The 18275-nt window shown below is 42.4% G+C and overlaps 1 protein-coding gene across 1 annotated transcript; it reads left to right on the top strand.

Annotated features, from left to right (window-relative positions):
* Positions 1 to 557: 557 nt before the first annotated feature.
* LOC117533065 (metabotropic glutamate receptor 8-like) lies at positions 558 to 9325 on the top strand (the record flags this gene model as incomplete). Its single annotated transcript, XM_034196683.1, has 2 exons — positions 558 to 617; positions 9109 to 9325. Coding segments are annotated over 2 exons (277 nt in total), but the record flags the coding sequence as incomplete, so codon positions are not given.
* Positions 9326 to 18275: the final 8950 nt, after the last annotated feature.

Here is an 18275-nt window from a genome sequence, read left to right as displayed (position 1 = left end):
CAAAATCAGCAAATTTGCAGAGCTCCTCCGCTACAACTACGGGTAGCGATGAGAAGTGAGGCAGGGACGAGCTCTGCCTCTCATAAGCCCACAGTAACTGGCTGGAGCGCGGGCACTAATTTAACGCGGGCACTTATTTTGTGAGCACGCTCCAGCCAGTTACTGAGTGGTGAGGTGAGGCACAGATGAGCTCTGCCTCACCTCAGAATGCGTCACTCCACATAAACTGGCTGGAAAGCGGGCCCTAAGCGCATGCCTGCACCATCTCACTGTAGGTCACCAATGTAATGTTTGTCGATCCCTTTATTACATTTATCCTCGCCATCCATAGTCACTAAATAACTTATTTCACGTGTATATGATATTTAGGCTCACTGGTCTCATCGTACAACGGCAATGAAAAAAGCACCAGGGGAGGCAGCCATAACCTCTGCCGCACTGAAGGGGGCGCACGTGAGCCCACAGGTTCTTGTTGCTACTGTTATTCTACACAGAGACGGTAGACGCGAACAACAAACTAGACTTTTGAAACTAGAGGAAGATAAGGAGGACTTTTACAAAAATGTAATGGAGATTGTTGTCCAGAAGGAAAGCATGGACTTCATCTTCAAGTCAAGGTAAGACCACCATTGTAATGAACATGGGATCTTACTAAGAGAGAACAATCCAATATTTAGATTGTGGGTATCCTTTTGTTGAACGGTCTGTTTAAAATGAATTGAAGCATCAGACTAAAAAAGCTTTTGAAAATAACCGAAAATTTCGATTAAGGTCAAAATATAATATTTGTAAATCTGACTCTGAAAGAGTCAGTGCCTCACCAGCCATGAACCTCACCGCACGTCACTGGGAGTGACTGCTGTAGTTTGATGACGTCAATACTCGTACCCACTGAACATGCTCAAACCACATAATGGGTTCATATTATTATATGTAAGAGGAGGTGATGTGTTTTAATGCAGCAGAGCATCAATAACAATGCTGCTGCTTATACCCACAATGCATCGTGTGTGTGTGTGTGTGTGTGTGTGTGTGTGTGTGTGTGTGTGTGTGTGTGTGTGTGTGTGTGTGTGTGTGTGTGTGTGTGTGTGTGTGTGTGGTGTGTGTGTGTGTGTGTGTGTGTGTGTGTGTGTGTGTGTGTGTGTGTGTGTGTGTGTGTGTGTGTGTGTGTGTGTGTGTGTGTGTGTGTGTGTGTGTCCTTATTAATGAAAGACATACAGAAATACACATTTTTAGTTGTCTATTTTGTATCATAGGGAAGTGACAAAGCTGGGTTAGAATGATTGTCTTTTGGGGGTTTTGCCTTTCCTGTCTAGGTTTTAGTGCATGTAAATGGTCTGCAAAGGCTAAAATCCCTGTGTTCCCTCCAGAGGGAGGCCCAATCCCAAACCACTCCCTCGACCCTACCCCTCCGTGACGGAGTGAACTCCGTCTGTAGCCACACTCTCAGCTCAACGAGGCTCCCTCCTGTCAGATAGAGGGAGTAAACACAGCAGCAAGCTTTGGGACGGCCTCCCCTCTCTCCGGCAGAAACAGGAAATGCCGTAACTGTATGTAACAACGGTTTCAAATCAGCATCTCTTAGACAAAAAGTTTAAATTAATAACTCAAATAAAACTCCAAACATCTTTCATTGTGTTACTTTTTTGTAAAACTATTTTAGTTTTAAACCTGATGTTTATAAGCTTCTTAGTTTTTGCAACAGTCTGTAAATATACACAACTTTATAATAAAATGCACACATTTACCTGTTTCTAGACTAAACACAGGTTTGATCCTAAGTTAAAACATGAGGTCATCATGAGGTTGTTAACATCGCAGTTTATCAGTGGATGTTTGCTGGAACTACTTGTAAACAGCGTGTTTCCTGACGGACACACACAGCGTGGCTCCGGTCAGGTAGAGACCGGTCTCAAGTCAGCACGATGCAGACTCGCTGTTTGAGGGCTTGATAGCCCACTCCCCCTCCACACTCGTTGGTTTGGAACATCCCTTAATATGGCGGACCCTCCGCGTGAACGTGCAAACGGAGGGGGAGTGTGCAGGGGGTGATTTGGGATTGGGCCGGAGTTTCTCTCCCACACACTCCCCAATCAGAGCAGACTGGGCTCTGGTTTCAGACGGAGGGTGAAAGAAGCTTGCCAGGCCAGTAGTTGCCATTACAGTTCACATTTCCTCAAATACCGGAGAAGAACATTTCAAGCTTGCGTAGTTGGCTTACTTTTCCTTTGTGATTAGTAGCAGGTTTTAAACTTTTTCTAGCCCAACAACTTTTTGTATCGAGATGTCTCATGTCTAATGGAAGATCTCCAAAGTAATCAGAAATGCTGCCATCAGATAAACAGGATCCACTCCAGGTCTCTGAAAAGTCGAAACCCAGTTAGCCCAGCATCAGAAGCTCGGACGTGTTCTTTGTGCTGGAAATAAACGTCCTCTTTGATGGTTGCGATAGCGCCGGCTCTCAGACAGGTTTGTGTTTACAGTACGGGACTTTAAATTGCCGCCTGTCGCTGAGCCGGAGTGACATTTGTATTGATGTCAGGCTCTTCCTCCTCGTCCATCTTCCTCCTCCTCCTCCTCTGAATCCTGATGAGGCGTCCAGTGGCTGCCTGAAGTGAAATCAATCAGCCCTTCAATCTTTCTCTAAAGGACCATTATCCAGCCCCCCCTGAGGGCCTCTCTGCTGCAGGATCTATGACCTGATCCGCCTCCCTAATTCACACTCGCTAACTCCACTCTGACAAGAAACCTAACAACAGGAAGGTCAAGATTTAAGGTCCAGACTTCATCTGTTTAAATCTCAACACATAAACTGTAAGACCTTCGGCAGCTCCACTGAACAAATATTTAAAGGGGACATGTTCTGCTCATCTTCAGGTTCATATCAGTATGTAGTGTCTCTACTTTAAAGAGTCCTCTCCTGCTGATGTTCAGGTGTATATCAGTATGTAGTGTCTCTACTTTAAAGAGTCCTCTCCTGCTGATGTTCAGGTGTATATCAGTATGTAGTGTCTCTACTTTAAAGAGTCCTCTCCTGCTGATGTTCAGGTGTATATCAGTATTTAGTGTCTCTACTTTAAAGAGTCCTCTCCTGCTGATGTTCAGGTGTATATCAGTATGTAGTGTCTCTACTTTAAAGAGTCCTCTCCTGCTGATGTTCAGGTGTATATCAGTATGTAGTGTCTCTACTTTAAAGAGTCCTCTCCTGCTAATGTTCAGGTGTATATCAGTATGTAGTGTCTCTACTTTAAAGAGTCCTCTCCTGCTGATGTTCAGCTGTATATCAGTATGTAGTGTCTCTACTTTAAAGAGTCCTCTCCTGCTGATGTTCAGGTGTATATCAGTATGTAGTGTCTCTACTTTAAAGAGTCCTCTCCTGCTGATGTTCAGCTGTATATCAGTATGTAGTGTCTCTACTTTAAAGAGTCCTCTCCTGCTGATGTTCAGCTGTATATCAGTATGTAGTGTCTCTACTTTAAAGAGTCCTCTCCTGCTGATGTTCAGGTGTATATCAGTATGTAGTGTCTCTACTTTAAAGAGTCCTCTCCTGCTGATGTTCAGGTGTATATCAGTATAGTGTCTCTACTTTAAAGAGTCCTCTCCTGCTGATGTTCAGGTGTATATCAGTATGTAGTGTCTCTACTTTAAAGAGTCCTCTCCTGCTGATGTTCAGGTGTATATCAGTATGTAGTGTCTCTACTTTAAAGAGTCCTCTCCTGCTGATGTTCAGGTGTATATCAGTATGTAGTGTCTCTACTTTAAAGAGTCCTCTCCTGCTGATGTTCAGGTGTATATCAGTATGTAGTGTCTCTACTTTAAAGAGTCCTCTCCTGCTGATGTTTAGGTGTATATCAGTATGTAGTGTCTCTACTTTAAAGAGTCCTCTCCTGCTGATGTTCAGGTGTATATCAGTATGTAGTGTCTCTACTTTAAAGAGTCCTCTCCTGCTGATGTTCAGGTGTATATCAGTATGTAGTGTCTCTACTTTAAAGAGTCCTCTCCTGCTGATGTTCAGGTGTATATCAGTATGCAGTGTCTCTACTTTAAAGAGTCCTCTCCTGCTGATGTTCAGGTGTATATCAGTATGTAGTGTCTCTACTTTAAAGAGTCCTCTCCTGCTGATGTTTAGGTGTATATCAGTATGTAGTGTCTCTACTTTAAAGAGTCCTCTCCTGCTGATGTTTAGGTGTATATCAGTATGTAGTGTCTCTACTTTAAAGAGTCCCTCTCCTGCTGATGTTCAGGTGTATATCAGTATGTAGTGTCTCTACTTTAAAGAGTCCTCTCCTGCTGATGTTCAGGTGTATATCAGTATGTAGTGTCTCTACTTTAAAGTGTCCTCTCCTGCTGATGTTCAGGTGTATATCAGTATGTAGTGTCTCTACTTTAAAGAGTCCTCTCCTGCTGATGTTCATGTGTATATCAGTATGTAGTGTCTCTACTTTAAAGAGTCCTCTCCTGCTGATGTTCAAGTGTATATCAGTATGTAGTGTCTCTACTTTAAAGTGTCCTCTCCTGCTGATGTTCAGGTGTATATCAGTATGTAGTGTCTCTACTTTAAAGAGTCCTCTCCTGCTGATGTTCATGTGTATATCAGTATGTAGTGTCTCTACTTTAAAGAGTCCTCTCCTGCTGATGTTCAGGTGTATATCAGTATGTAGTGTCTCTACTTTAAAGTGTCCTCTCCTGCTGATGTTCAGGTGTATATCAGTATGTAGTGTCTCTACTTTAAAGAGTCCTCTCCTGCTGATGTTCATGTGTATATCAGTATGTAGTGTCTCTACTTTAAAGAGTCCTCTCCTGCTGATGTTCAAGTGTATATCAGTATGTAGTGTCTCTACTTTAAAGAGTCCTCTCCTGCTGATGTTCAGGTGTATATCAGTATGTAGTGTCTACTTTAAAGAGTCCTCTCCTGCTGATGTTCAGGTGTATATCAGTATGTAGTGTCTCTACTTTAAAGAGTCCTCTCCTGCTGATGTTTAGGTGTATATCAGTATGTAGTGTCTCTACTTTAAAGAGTCCTCTCCTGCTGATGTTCAGGTGTATATCAGTATGTAGTGTCTCTACTTTAAAGAGTCCTCTCCTGCTGATGTTCAGGTGTATATCAGTATGTAGTGTCTCTACTTTAAAGAGTCCTCTCCTACTGATGTTCAGGTGTATATCAGTATGTAGTGTCTCTACTTTAAAGAGTCCTCTCCTGCTGATGTTCAGGTGTATATCAGTATGTAGTGTCTCTACTTTAAAGAGTCCTCTCCTGCTGATGTTCAGGTGTATATCAGTATGTAGTGTCTCTACTTTAAAGAGTCCTCTCCTGCTGATGTTCAGGTGTATATCAGTATGTAGTGTCTCTACTTTAAAGAGTCCTCTCCTGCTGATGTTCATGTGTATATCAGTATGTAGTGTCTCTACTTTAAAGAGTCCTCTCCTGCTGATGTTCAGGTGTATATCAGTATGTAGTGTCTCTACTTTAAAGAGTCCTCTCCTGCTGATGTTCAGGTGTATATCAGTATGTAGTGTCTCTACTTTAAAGAGTCCTCTCCTGCTGATGTTCAGGTGTATATCAGTATGTAGTGTCTCTACTTTAAAGAGTCCTCTCCTGCTGATGTTCAGGTGTATATCAGTATGTAGTGTCTCTACTTTAAAGAGTCCTCTCCTGCTGATGTTCAGGTGTATATTAGTATGTAGTGTCTCTACTTTAAAGAGTCCTCTCCTGCTGATGTTCAGGTGTATATCAGTATGTAGTGTCTCTACTTTAAAGAGTCCTCTCCTGCTGATGTTCAGGTGTATATTAGTATGTAGTGTCTCTACTTTAAAGAGTCCTCTCCTGCTGATGTTCAGGTGTATATCAGTATGTAGTGTCTCTACTTTAAAGAGTCCTCTCCTGCTGATGTTCAGGTGTATATCAGTATGTAGTGTCTCTACTTTAAAGAGTCCTCTCCTGCTGAAACACAATGTGCTGTTCGTAAAGTGGAAAAGCCATCATAACAGTAAAACTGCAACATTTGGTTCAGCTTTGTTTCCCCCTAATTTCTTTCTCCCATCACTTTTTAAATGCCACAAGTTTAAAACAAAAAACATTTTTGAAAATAAATCAGCTATAATTGAATCTTTTTTTTTCTTCTGTGGAATTATTTCCAAACTTGTCAAGGCTGCCAACTTTTCATTTTGGGTTGGATTCAGAATAACATCACCTTATCCTCAGTCTTATCCAGGGTCACCCTGAACAGAAGAAGAGTGATACGCCAACCTGATAAGGAAACACATTTTTCAAGAATTTTAAAATGAGGACATTTTCAATTCATTACAATATTATTTGAGCCAACTTGTACAGATGTGAAACTAATTTAAATTTGATATGGGAACATTTTGAGCAGAAATCCATTGCACTTTTCTGTTATCACATATTAGGATTTTCAGGTGACTTCGAAGGGACGTATCATACAAATGTTTCAGGTTCACACCTAAGAAAATTGTTAATTCTAGACATTATACATTGTTCAGGAAACACATTTGTTTTTCTCATGGCGTCCGTCTGCATACAACTTTATTCACTCTTCAATCATCCCCTGCCACTAAATCAGTCTGCTACAACTGAAGTGCCAGAAAGTTGCAAACAGTACTGTATGTGGACACTTTTATCCAAAGTGAATTAGCGAAGTGCTATCAACCATGAGGATACAAACGCAAATTAGCATTACCCATAATCCCCTCTGTTTCAGCCCTGTTTCCAAAGTGCTGATTCTCTGTCTGTTACTTTAGATGAAAATAAGGAGCCCCTCCCCACGCCCCTCTGAGAGAGATTTGGTTACAAAGAACTCAATAGAGCTCTAGGAGGAGATTCAGGTGATAAGGTGGGGGGGGGTTACCTTGGTTACCTTGGTTGGTGATTGGCTAATGGTTACAAAAGACAAAACATCGTTATGACATCATAAAGTGGCCAAAATCTGATCAGCTCATTTTCAGACAGGTTTTTATAGAAATGGATCAAAAAAGAGAGAGAATCTTTGTTCCTGAAACTTTCAGAGTCTCTTTCCACAGAGGGGACACATGTTGATGTAGAAGAGACATGAAGAAGAGGGGACACATGTTGATGAAGAAGAGACATGAAGAAGAGGGTACACATGTTGATGTAGAAGAGACATGAAGAAGAGGGGACACATGTTGATGTAGAAGAGACATGAAGAAGAGGGGACACATGTTGATGTAGAGGAGACATGAAGAAGAGGGGACACATGTTGATGTAGAAGAGACATGAAGAAGAGGGTACACATGTTGATGTAGAAGAGACATGAAGAAGAGGGGACACATGTTGATGTAGAAGAGACATGAAGAGAGGGGACACATGTTGATGTAGAAGAGACACGAAGAAGAGGGGACACATGTTGATGTAGAAGAGACATGAAGAAGAGGGGACACATGTTGATGTAGAAGAGACACGAAGAAGAGGGGACACATGTTGATGTAGGAGAGACATGAAGAAGAGGGGACACATGTTGATGTAGAAGAGACGTGTAGAAGAGGGGACACATGTTGGTGTAGAAGAGACATGAAGAAGAGGGGACACATGTTGATGTAGAAGAGACATGAAGAAGAGGGGACACATGTTGATGTAGAAGAGACATGAAGAAGAGGGGACACATGTTGATGTAGAAGAGACATGAAGAAGAGGGGACACATGTTGATGTAGAAGAGACATGAAGAAGAGGGGACACATGTTGATGTAGAAGAGACATGAAGAAGAGGGGACACATGTTGATGTAGAAGAGACATGAAGAAGAGGGGACACATGTTGATGTAGAAGAGACACGAAGAAGAGGGGACACATGTTGATGTAGAAAGAGACACGAAGAAGAGGGGACACATGTTGATGTAGAAGAGACACGAAGAAGAGGGGACACATGTTGATGTAGAAGAGACATGAAGAAGAGGGGACACATGTTGATGTAGAAGAGACGTGTAGAAGAGGGGACACATGTTGGTGTAGAAGAGACATGAAGAAGAGGGGACACATGTTGATGTAGAAGAGACATGAAGAAGAGGGGACACATGTTGATGTAGAAGAGACGTGAAGAAGAGGGGACACATGTTGATGTAGAAGAGACATGAAGAAGAGGGGGACACATGTTGATGTAGAAGAGACATGAAGAAGAGGGGACACATGTTGATGTAGAAGAGACACAAAGAAGAGGGGACACATGTTGATGTAGAAGAGACACGAAGAAGAGGGGACACATGTTGATGTAGAAGAGACACGAAGAAGAGGGGACACATGTTGATGTAGAAGAGACGTGTAGAAGAGTGGGACAACATGTTGGTGTAGAAGAGACATGAAGAAGAGGGGACACATGTTGATGTAGAAGAGACATGAAGAAGAGGGGACACATGTTGATGTAGAAGAGACATGAAGAAGAGGGGACACCATGTTGATGTAGAAGAGACATGAAGAAGAGGGGACACATGTTGATGTAGAAGAGACATGAAGAAGAGGGGGACCACATGTTGATGTAGAAGAGACATGGAGAAGAGGGGACACATGTTGATGTAGAAGAGACATGAAGAAGAGGGGACACATGTTGATGTAGAAGAGACATGAAGAAGAGGGGACACATGTTGATGTAGAAGAGACATGAAGAAGAGGGGACACATGTTGATGTAGAAGAGACATGAAGAAGAGGGGACACATGTTGATGTAGAAGAGACATGAAGAAGAGGGGACACATGTTGGTGTAGAAGAGACATGAAGAAGAGGGGACACATGTTGATGTAGAAGAGACATGAAGAAGAGGGGACACATGTTGATGTAGAAGAGACATGAAGAAGAGGGGACACATGTTGTATGTAGAAGAGACATGAAGAAGAGGGGACACATGTTGATGTAGAAGAGACATGGAGAAGAGGGGACACATGTTGATGTAGAAGAGACATGAAGAAGAGGGGACACATGTTGATGTAGAAGAGACATGTAGAAGAGGGGACACATGTTGATGTAGAAGAGACATGGAGAAAAGGGGACACATGTTGATATAGAAGAGACATGAAAAAGTGGATTTTGCACAACAGGTGACCTTTAAAGTACGTATAGTAATTGTTTTGTCCGTGTCTCCACAGATTCCTCAGATCAGCTACGCCTCCACGGCTCCGGAGCTCAGCGACAACACCCGCTACGACTTCTTCTCCCGGGTCGTTCCCCCAGACTCGTACCAGGCTCAGGCCATGCTGGACATCGTCACCGCGCTGGGCTGGAATTACGTTTCCACGCTCGCCTCCGAGGGAAACTACGGGGAGAGCGGCGTGGAGGCCTTCGTCCAGATCTCCAGAGAGTCAGGTAGGCACAAACAGACCAGACTTTGTTGTACTTTCAAAATCACCTCAGATTGACAGAGTGGTGCAGGGGAGATGTGTTTTGGTTGGCTTTCCTGGAAGTTACCAGGGTTCCCTCGACAAAAAGCCAATAGGATTTTCCCTTTGGATTATTGCAGAAAATAAGCTTTGATACTTACACATTTGGTTCAGCAGGATAATCTGCACATATTCACACTACTTTTATAAAAGATGAAGCGTCAATGCACTCGATAGAAGTAAAAAACTAATGTTGGGCTATAAAGGAACTACAGCAAGGTCACATGACTTCTCAACACCACCGCTAAGCTAAAGGCGGCTAATGTTGGGCTATAAAGGAACTACAGCACGGTCACATGACTTCACGTCACCACGGCTAAGCTAAAGGCAGCTAATGTTGGGCTATAAAGGAACTACAGCACGGTCACATGACTTCTCAACACCACCGCTAAGCTAAAGGAGGCTAATGTTGGGCTATAAAGGAACTACAGCACGGTCACATGACTTCACGTCACCACGGCTAAGCTAAAGGGAGGCTAATGTTGGGCTATAAAGGAACTACAGCACGGTCACATGACTTCACGTCACCACCGCTAAGCTAAGGGTGGCTAATGTTGAGCTATAAAGGAACTACAGCATGGTCACATGACTTCACGTCACCACCGCTAAGCTAAAGGCAGCTAATGTTGGGCTATAAAGGAACTACAGCACGGTCACATGACTTCACGTCACCACCGCTAAGCTAAGGGTGGCTAATGTTGAGCTATAAAGGAACTACAGCATGGTCACATGACTTCACGTCACCACCGCTAAGCTAAAGGCAGCTAATGTTGGGCTATAAAGGAACTACAGCACGGTCACATGACTTCACGTCACCACCGCTAAGCTAAGGGTGGCTAATGTTGAGCTATAAAGGAACTACAGCACGGTCACACGATTTCAGGTCACCACCGCTAAGCTAAAGGCGGCTAATGTTGGACGTGATGACATTAAGTCGTCTCATTTACACAGTTGTCGGCAACCTCCATTTTAAATTGACAGTGAGGTATTTACTGACATATTTTATCTCGTAGGACAGATGTTAAAATCTCTTCAGCTTGTGTTAACCACAGATTATATTTCAGGCATCTAACCAAAAACCCATCAAAATAACCATTAACTGGAAGAAGGAACAGAAGGGCTAAAATGCTGACTCATTTCCGGGTTTAGGACTCATTCCTGCACCGCTCTACTAAACCCTGCAGACTGATGGAGGACTTGATAAACAGACACTGAGGTGTTTCAGCCGCTGGTTGTTTCCCTCGCTCCTGTCTCGCCTCGCTGATGAGGGAATACAAGGGGAGAGGTCGTGTAATTGACTCTTGATGTAATTACATTCTGCCGTTGATTAAATGTTATCGCACCCAGACGAGCCCTGACATTAATTAGATTGCAAAGGGGTTTGTTTAAATCCATCAGCGGTAACATGTAAGTGTGTGTTGAGTTCAGGGTCTTCTTCTTCTTCTTCTTCTGTTAGTTCACTTCTCTTATGACGCACTACAAGATAATCCAAAGGAAAACAATTAACCATCTCCAGGCGAGGAGTACGTGATGTATCTGAGGGAAACGGTAGTTCTGTATATATGTCTTCTTAGCGATTCCTCTCTGAATGTGACTACAAACTACTTATATAATTAATATCTGGTTTATTTTTTTGTGTGCAAATAAGTGTAGGTGAACCAAAGAAGGGTAAAGAAAGGACATATGTTTGATACTGTGGTGATTGTCTTCAAATGTGGTTAATGGGATTTGACAATTGCTTGCCTATTCGTGTAGATAGCTGTTTTGAGGCTTAGGGTTAGGAAACCACTATTCCTGGTCAAATTTCAGTATCCATGGACCACTAGTTCTTTGTTACGTTGTTAGTATCCCTTTGAAGCACAGCTTATTTTATGTTAAGCAGCTAATTGTTTGTTTTACTTCCATTTTCGCAGTTACGGCTACTAACGGCGGTAATATTGTTTCAACTTTTTGTAACACAGTCAGACAGAAAAGTGGTGTGTTCAGGTGGGAAAGTGACAACAGTGCATACCCTCTATGACTATAATTCACCAACAATATTATTATTATTACTATTGACGACCCAAAATGTGGCTTTTAATCATTGTTGCCGTGTAGAGAACTAGCTAGCTTTTGCGTAATCTCTGCAATAATGAGAAAATGCACAGTACCCAGTAAGCGTTCAATGCACAAGCTACCCTTACTCACCTTGACGTTACTGTGAACATATGGAATCTAAGATGAAGAAGAAGATGACTTCATTAATCCTCAAGGGGAAAATTCAGTTTTTTGATTTAGAAACGTTCTGTTCTTCTCGATTAATGCTTGTTGGATTTTAAATGCATTAAAGGGTTGCATCCTAATGAGTGCTTTTGATAGTTAGTTTTACATAGGTAAGGTTTTGAAAACAGGACCTTCACTTAAGTAAAATATCTGAATACTTCCCCCAACACTGGCCAGCAGTTGTATTTCTTTGTACATGTTTCGCAAATAATAATATTCTGTTTTTGTAAGGAAATACATTTAAATCGAGGCAGCAGGCAGAACAGTTGAATGTATTATTCATATCTGAACTCTAATGAACATCATGCGGCAGATCATGTTTCCTCTTTTAAACCGCGCTGAATTAGTTTATTATGACAGAAAACACCAGTTTTTCTGCAGTGACTTTTTTTACGGTGTGGATTAAAAAGAAAAGACACACAATAAATAATAAAATCGGATTCTTCCTGCCTCTGTGGTTCTCTCCGTCAGGGGTTTATGACCCCCCCCCGTCCTAACAACCGACACTGCTGTAATGTGTGTTTGTGTGTAAATGGCAGCGGCTGCAGTAATCATGAAGAATGGCTGCAATCGAGGCGTTTAAAAAGCTTCAGATTAATAACAGGACGATATGCAGAGAGCAGCTGGGGCTCCTCATGTGGGATCAATGAGCTTTCATCTTTACTGCTGCTGTTGTCTCTACACACACACACACACACACACACACACACACACACACACACACACACACGCACACACACACACACACACACACACACACACACACACACACACACACACACACACACACACACACACACACACACACACACACAGCTTCATTAGCAGCCCTGAATATGTATGTATATCAGCAGCATGAGGTGTGATGGAGGCTGCACAGCTGATGGAGCTAATATTCCCAATGATCACAGGGTGTATTGATTTAACCTGATGGCTTCTAATGAGGAGTTTGTGGGAAAGCACTTATTCCTCTTTGAATATGCATTTGTTTTTAATGAATAATTTTCTCACCGAGAAAAACAACTAGAAAAAGACAGTATTTAAGCTCCTGGTGTGAAAAGCCCATTGTGTCGTAATAATTAGCCTCATAAAGGTTTTTTTTGTATCACACTGTAAGTGGGTGCAGAGAGGAACGGACAGATAAGGAGCATTTTAACCTTTTTACACATCAAAGCGTGTTAACAGGTGTTATGGAGCACTGCTGTTTAAGTGGAAAAAAGTTGTTATAATATATTAAGTGAAATATCCTCACACCTGCTACAAAGTGGAGATAATTACACATAAATTAGCACTTGGATTTGGTTCAGCGTTCAAGAAGAAACCGATCACATCAAAACAGTTTATTGAGGATTTTGTTGTGGATTTGCTTTATAGGGAGATAATGTCCTGAATTATAAATCACTAACACATTGATAGAAGGTTTCACTGTGAGAAACAGGACAAACTTAGCTGAAGCTGTTATCAAAAGCAACTTACATTGATGATGCTAATCCAATAATATATTGCTATAACTGGTAATGATGCAGTGGTTGTATCTAAGAAGTCAGGATAGCCCATGCCCCCCAGTACCTATCAGACATCCTTCGCCCACATGCCCCACCCCGGAATCTGCGGTCTTCAGACTCTGGCCTGCTTACCACCCCCCGCACCAACCTGTGAACGTTCGGGGACAGAGCCTTCAGCGTCGCAGCCCCCACCCTGTGGAACGCCCATCCCCACGCTTGACGCCTTCATAAAGGCCCGCAAGACCCATCTGTTTACTAAGGCCTTTGGCCCCTAATCTATTTGTGGTCTGACTGCTGTTTGTTTTTGTTGTATTTGGTTTGCCCCTGTTCTTCTTTGTAAAGCGACCTTGGGTCTCATGAAAGGCGCTATATAAATCCAAGCTATTATTAAGTTAATAAATGTAATTCCTCATGTTAGTGACCCATGCCATCTTCAGCAGGAAGCATGTTGATAGAATGAAACCAGACGATTGTGACACAGAAGTTATTGAACTAAATGATTATATGAACATTAAAGCTTACTTCCACAGTCTCAGTTCTACAACCTTGTTTTTCTTCGTGTGTTCAGGTTCAGGTTCTTTATTTGTACCCGTAGGTAGATTTAGTTTGCAGATAAAAAGACAAGGGATTCATCCTGACACACTCTAAAGACAAACACAGACAACAGACACATCTCTAATAAAAGTACATCCTGCTCGGTCAAATCTCAAAATATTTAAAAACATTTAAAAGAAAAGCACTAGTACAAACATGGACATTCAAAATTCATAATTAAACAAATAAATAAATAGGCATCTGTGTGAGGCTCCTGATGTGTTAATTTGTGCAATAGGTGCTGGGATAAAACTGTTTTTTTTGCTCTGTAACGGGTTGATTTGTAGGTGGCTGTTTCCACCAGGCCGATCCATGCCGTGCCGTTCTGGTCTGTGCCGGTCCAGCTGGCAGGTGACAGCAGAGTCAATGTCCTTGTTGGCAGGCAGAAGCTGTGGCAGATTAAAGGAGCATTTACATAATATCACTGCAACCTCCTCTTTTAGCCCACGGAAGTTCCCCGATCACACTTCACTTCTGTAAGAAATATCTACTCGTCCTTAAATAATCATTTCCTCAGCTTGGTAATCCTATTAACGGTAGATTAAATCGTTTTTTGTCCATTGGCCTTTGAAGTCTTTGAACTCTCCGTGCCATCAGCTACTGCAGGGTTTTCCCTCTGAAGCATGAATTAGAGGAAGCCTCCGTCAGCGCCTCACAAACCTTCAGCTCGCTCTACTGGTTTATGTAATACCAGTGAATACAGATAGAGGAAATGTTGCATCTGTATCACTGGGGACATTTTCCTGTCCTTGTGAACACGCCACATATGAGACCCTTTCTGTTTCCATTTACAGTATGTGGGCCGCAGGTGTGACCCTCATGAGCAAAACTGGTGAAACGTATTGCTATTAAGTGCTGTGGACATAAAACTACTTCCTGTTTCAGTCATTCTGCCTAAGTTGCTGTTAATTCAGATAATTATGGTGAAGGGATGATGTATTTTTGTAGGTCAAACCAGAACAGTATCTATGGGTCCCCTCGACTAAAAGCTAATGGCATTTGTTCCATTGAAAGCAGGATATCTCCACATGTTAACACCACTTTATGATTTCTGGAGTAAAAAGCTAACATTAGGCTATACACATGACTTCACGTCACCACCGCTAAGCTAAAGGCGGCTAATGTTGGGCTATAAAGGAACTACAGCACGGTCACATGACTTCACGTCACCACCGCTAAGCTAAAGGTGGCGGTCACATGACTTCACGTCACCACCGCTAAGCTAAAGGTGGCTAATGTTGGGCTATAAAGGAACTACAGCACGGTCACATGACTTCACGTCACCACCGCTAAGATAAAGGCGGCTAATGTTGGGCTATAAAGGAACTACAGCGCGGTCACATGACTTCACGTCACCACCGCTAAGATAAAGGCGGCTAATGTTGGGCTATAAAGGAACTACAGCACGGTCACATGACTTCACGTCACCACCGCTAAGATAAAGGCGGCTAATGTTGGGCTATAAAGGAACTACAGCGCAGTCACATGACTTCACGTCACCACCGCTAAGCTAAAGGTGGCTAATGTTGGGCTATAAAGGAACTACAGCACGGCCACATGACTTCACGTCACCACCGCTAAGATAAAGGCGGCTAATGTTGGGCTATAAAGGAACTACAGCGCGGTCACATGACTTCACGTCACCACCGCTAAGATAAAGGCGGCTAATGTTGGGCTATAAAGGAACTACAGCACGGTCACATGACTTCACGTCACCACCGCTAAGATAAAGGCGGCTAATGTTGGGCTATAAAGGAACTACAGCGCAGTCACATGACTTCACGTCACCACCGCTAAGCTAAAGGTGGCTAATGTTGGGCTATAAAGGAACTACAGCACGGCCACATGACTTCACGTCACCACCGCTAAGCTAAAGGCGGCTAATGTTGGGCTATAAAGGAACTACAGCGCGGTCACATGACTTCACGTCACCACCGCTAAGCTAAAGGCGGCTAATGTTGGGCTATAAAGGAACTACAGCACGGTCACATGACTTCACGTCACCACCGCTAAGCTAAAGGCGGCTAATGTTGGGCTATAAAGGAACTACAGCACGGTCACATGACTTCACGTCACCACCGCTAAGCTAAAGGTGGCTAATGTTGGGCTATAAAGGAACTACAGCACGGTCACATGACTTCACATCACCACCGCTAAGCTAAAGGCGGCTAATGTTGGGGCTATAAAGGAACTACAGCACGGTCACATGACTTCACGTCACCACCGCTAAGCAAAAGGCGGCTAATGTTGGGCTATAAAGGAACTACAGCACGGTCACATGACTTCACGTCACCACCGCTAAGCTAAAGGCGGCTAATGTTGGGCTATAAAGGAACTACAGCACGGTCACATGACTTCACGTCACCACCGCTAAGCTAAAGGCGGCTAATGATGGGCGTGATGACGTTAAGTCGTCTCATATAGACACTTAAACCAAGATTTTTAAGACACAAAGACGTTTCAGACATTTGCCGCTGGGGTATTTTCCAACACAGTCTCACGGCATGTCGTGTTACAGTCACAAAATTAATCTATTGATTCGTGAACACGATTTCCCCATCTTTTTCGTGTCACACAGAAAGATTTTAAAAGCAATGTAAATGATAACAAATTCGAAGGAAAAAAATATTTAAAAAAATACAGATTTCAGTGTTCTGACACAGAACGATTTTAGAAGCAATGTATTTCTATTGGTAGTATGTTTCGTGCCTTTACCCAATAATAACAAATTAGAAGGGAAAGAAAAGTCCGACATTATACAATTTTAAAAACAAATAAAATAATCGTGGCTTGATATTGAGTAAGAACATGTTTTTATGAACCACGCAGCTTCTAGTCTTCCAAGACCCGACCGGACAAAAAGACGTGGTGCAGGCACGAAACATACTACCAATAGAAATACATTGCTTTTCAAATTGTTCTGTGTGACACGAAAAAAAGGGGAAAATCCTGTTGGTGAACACGACTCGATAAATTAAATTAATTTCGTGACTATTACACGAAAGGCCGTGAGACTGGATTGTATTTACTGGCACATTTTACGTCATGGTTCTTGAGAAAAAGTAAAGAATTTCCAAAGTAATTTGGCGTTTGGGCACCATGAAACTTTGTTGTCAATTTATTAAATAGTCGCTAAATAAAATGTCAACCTCCTAGTGACTCTAGGTTAAGTCAGATGTAAACCAAAGTCCTTCAGTATCATCCTCTTTGAACCAGGAATGTCTTTACTAACATTTGGGACAATCCATTCAATAGTTGGTGAGATATTTCAAATCGGAAACCCAGTATTGGACCAATCAACCCTCATTGGCGACCGTAGAGCTTAGCTGCAAGAATGGCTAAAAACTAGCACTACATTTTGACTCATACTTGATCATGTGACTCTTTTAGGACGTCATCTACTATCTGATTATGATGGTAATTTGTTAAAACACAAGGTGATCACTAAGCAGTTCGGATACATCACTTTGTTGAAAATAACCCCTGAGCATTGAGCAAGCCTGTGTGGTAATTTAACTTCCTGTCTGGAGATGGGTAACAAATGGAAACGAAAATACATATAAATGATATACTCAAGTGTAGAATCAACAGCTATGCGATATTGTGTACGGATGCTTACGTCCGGCCTGAAAAAGTATTTCCCAGCCATAAGGAAACAAGTCCTTCACATCTTTCTCAACTGTCGACTTCAGAAATCTCTAACTCAATTTCCACCTTCTCACTTTGTAAAGCCAGGAAACATTGGGAGGAAAACAGCAGGAACCACAGTGGAGGAAAATGGCTTCAGGACACATTTAGGGTCCTGCTGTCAGCTCCCCAAAAAAACCCACTTTCACTGATGTATTTTTCTGTCGGCCCTGGATCCCGCTGTGCAGACTCAGCTCGACGGTTTCTGTTCTGAGCCCGGCGGGGCTGCTGAAATTAATACGTTTAGGAAAGAAGATTAACATAGAGGGTGGGACGAATTGGATGAATTACTTTGGACTCTGCGGATGTACAGCCTTTTGTTTTAATTCTTATTATCAACGTTATTTGGGTTTGTATGCATGCAGTACTCTAAAGTAGCAGAGTTCATTTAGAGGTCATATGTAGGTCTCACAACATGGTTTAACTGTAGCTTGGTCTTCTAAAACTAACATTCAATGAAGCTTTATTGTCGATAACGTTTTAAATGGAAGCATATTTTGTCCCAGACTACATTTGGATCGTATCACAAGAAATGTTTTTAATCAAAGTATGCAGAGGGCTACTTTAGGGGCTGAAGGGTCCATCAAATATCGGGCTTTTATGGAAAACTAAATGGAGGATGAAGGCAAATAGCAGAGTGAAATTTGACCTCTGCATTGAACCCATCCTAGGACTAGAATCAGTGGGTAGCTATATTACTTTAGGCTGTTATGGGACTTGGACTGGCGATCCTCTGGCTCCCAAACTACAACTGTAACCCCGGGGGAAATATATTTTCCTCTGAATGCTATTGAGAATGCAGTTTAATTGTTTAGGAACGTAATTTTG

The sequence above is a fragment of the Gymnodraco acuticeps genome, unplaced genomic scaffold, assembly GCF_902827175.1.
Source record: "Gymnodraco acuticeps unplaced genomic scaffold, fGymAcu1.1, whole genome shotgun sequence".
NCBI lineage: Eukaryota > Metazoa > Chordata > Actinopteri > Perciformes > Bathydraconidae > Gymnodraco > Gymnodraco acuticeps.
This window is presented reverse-complemented; position numbering and strand designations above follow the sequence as displayed.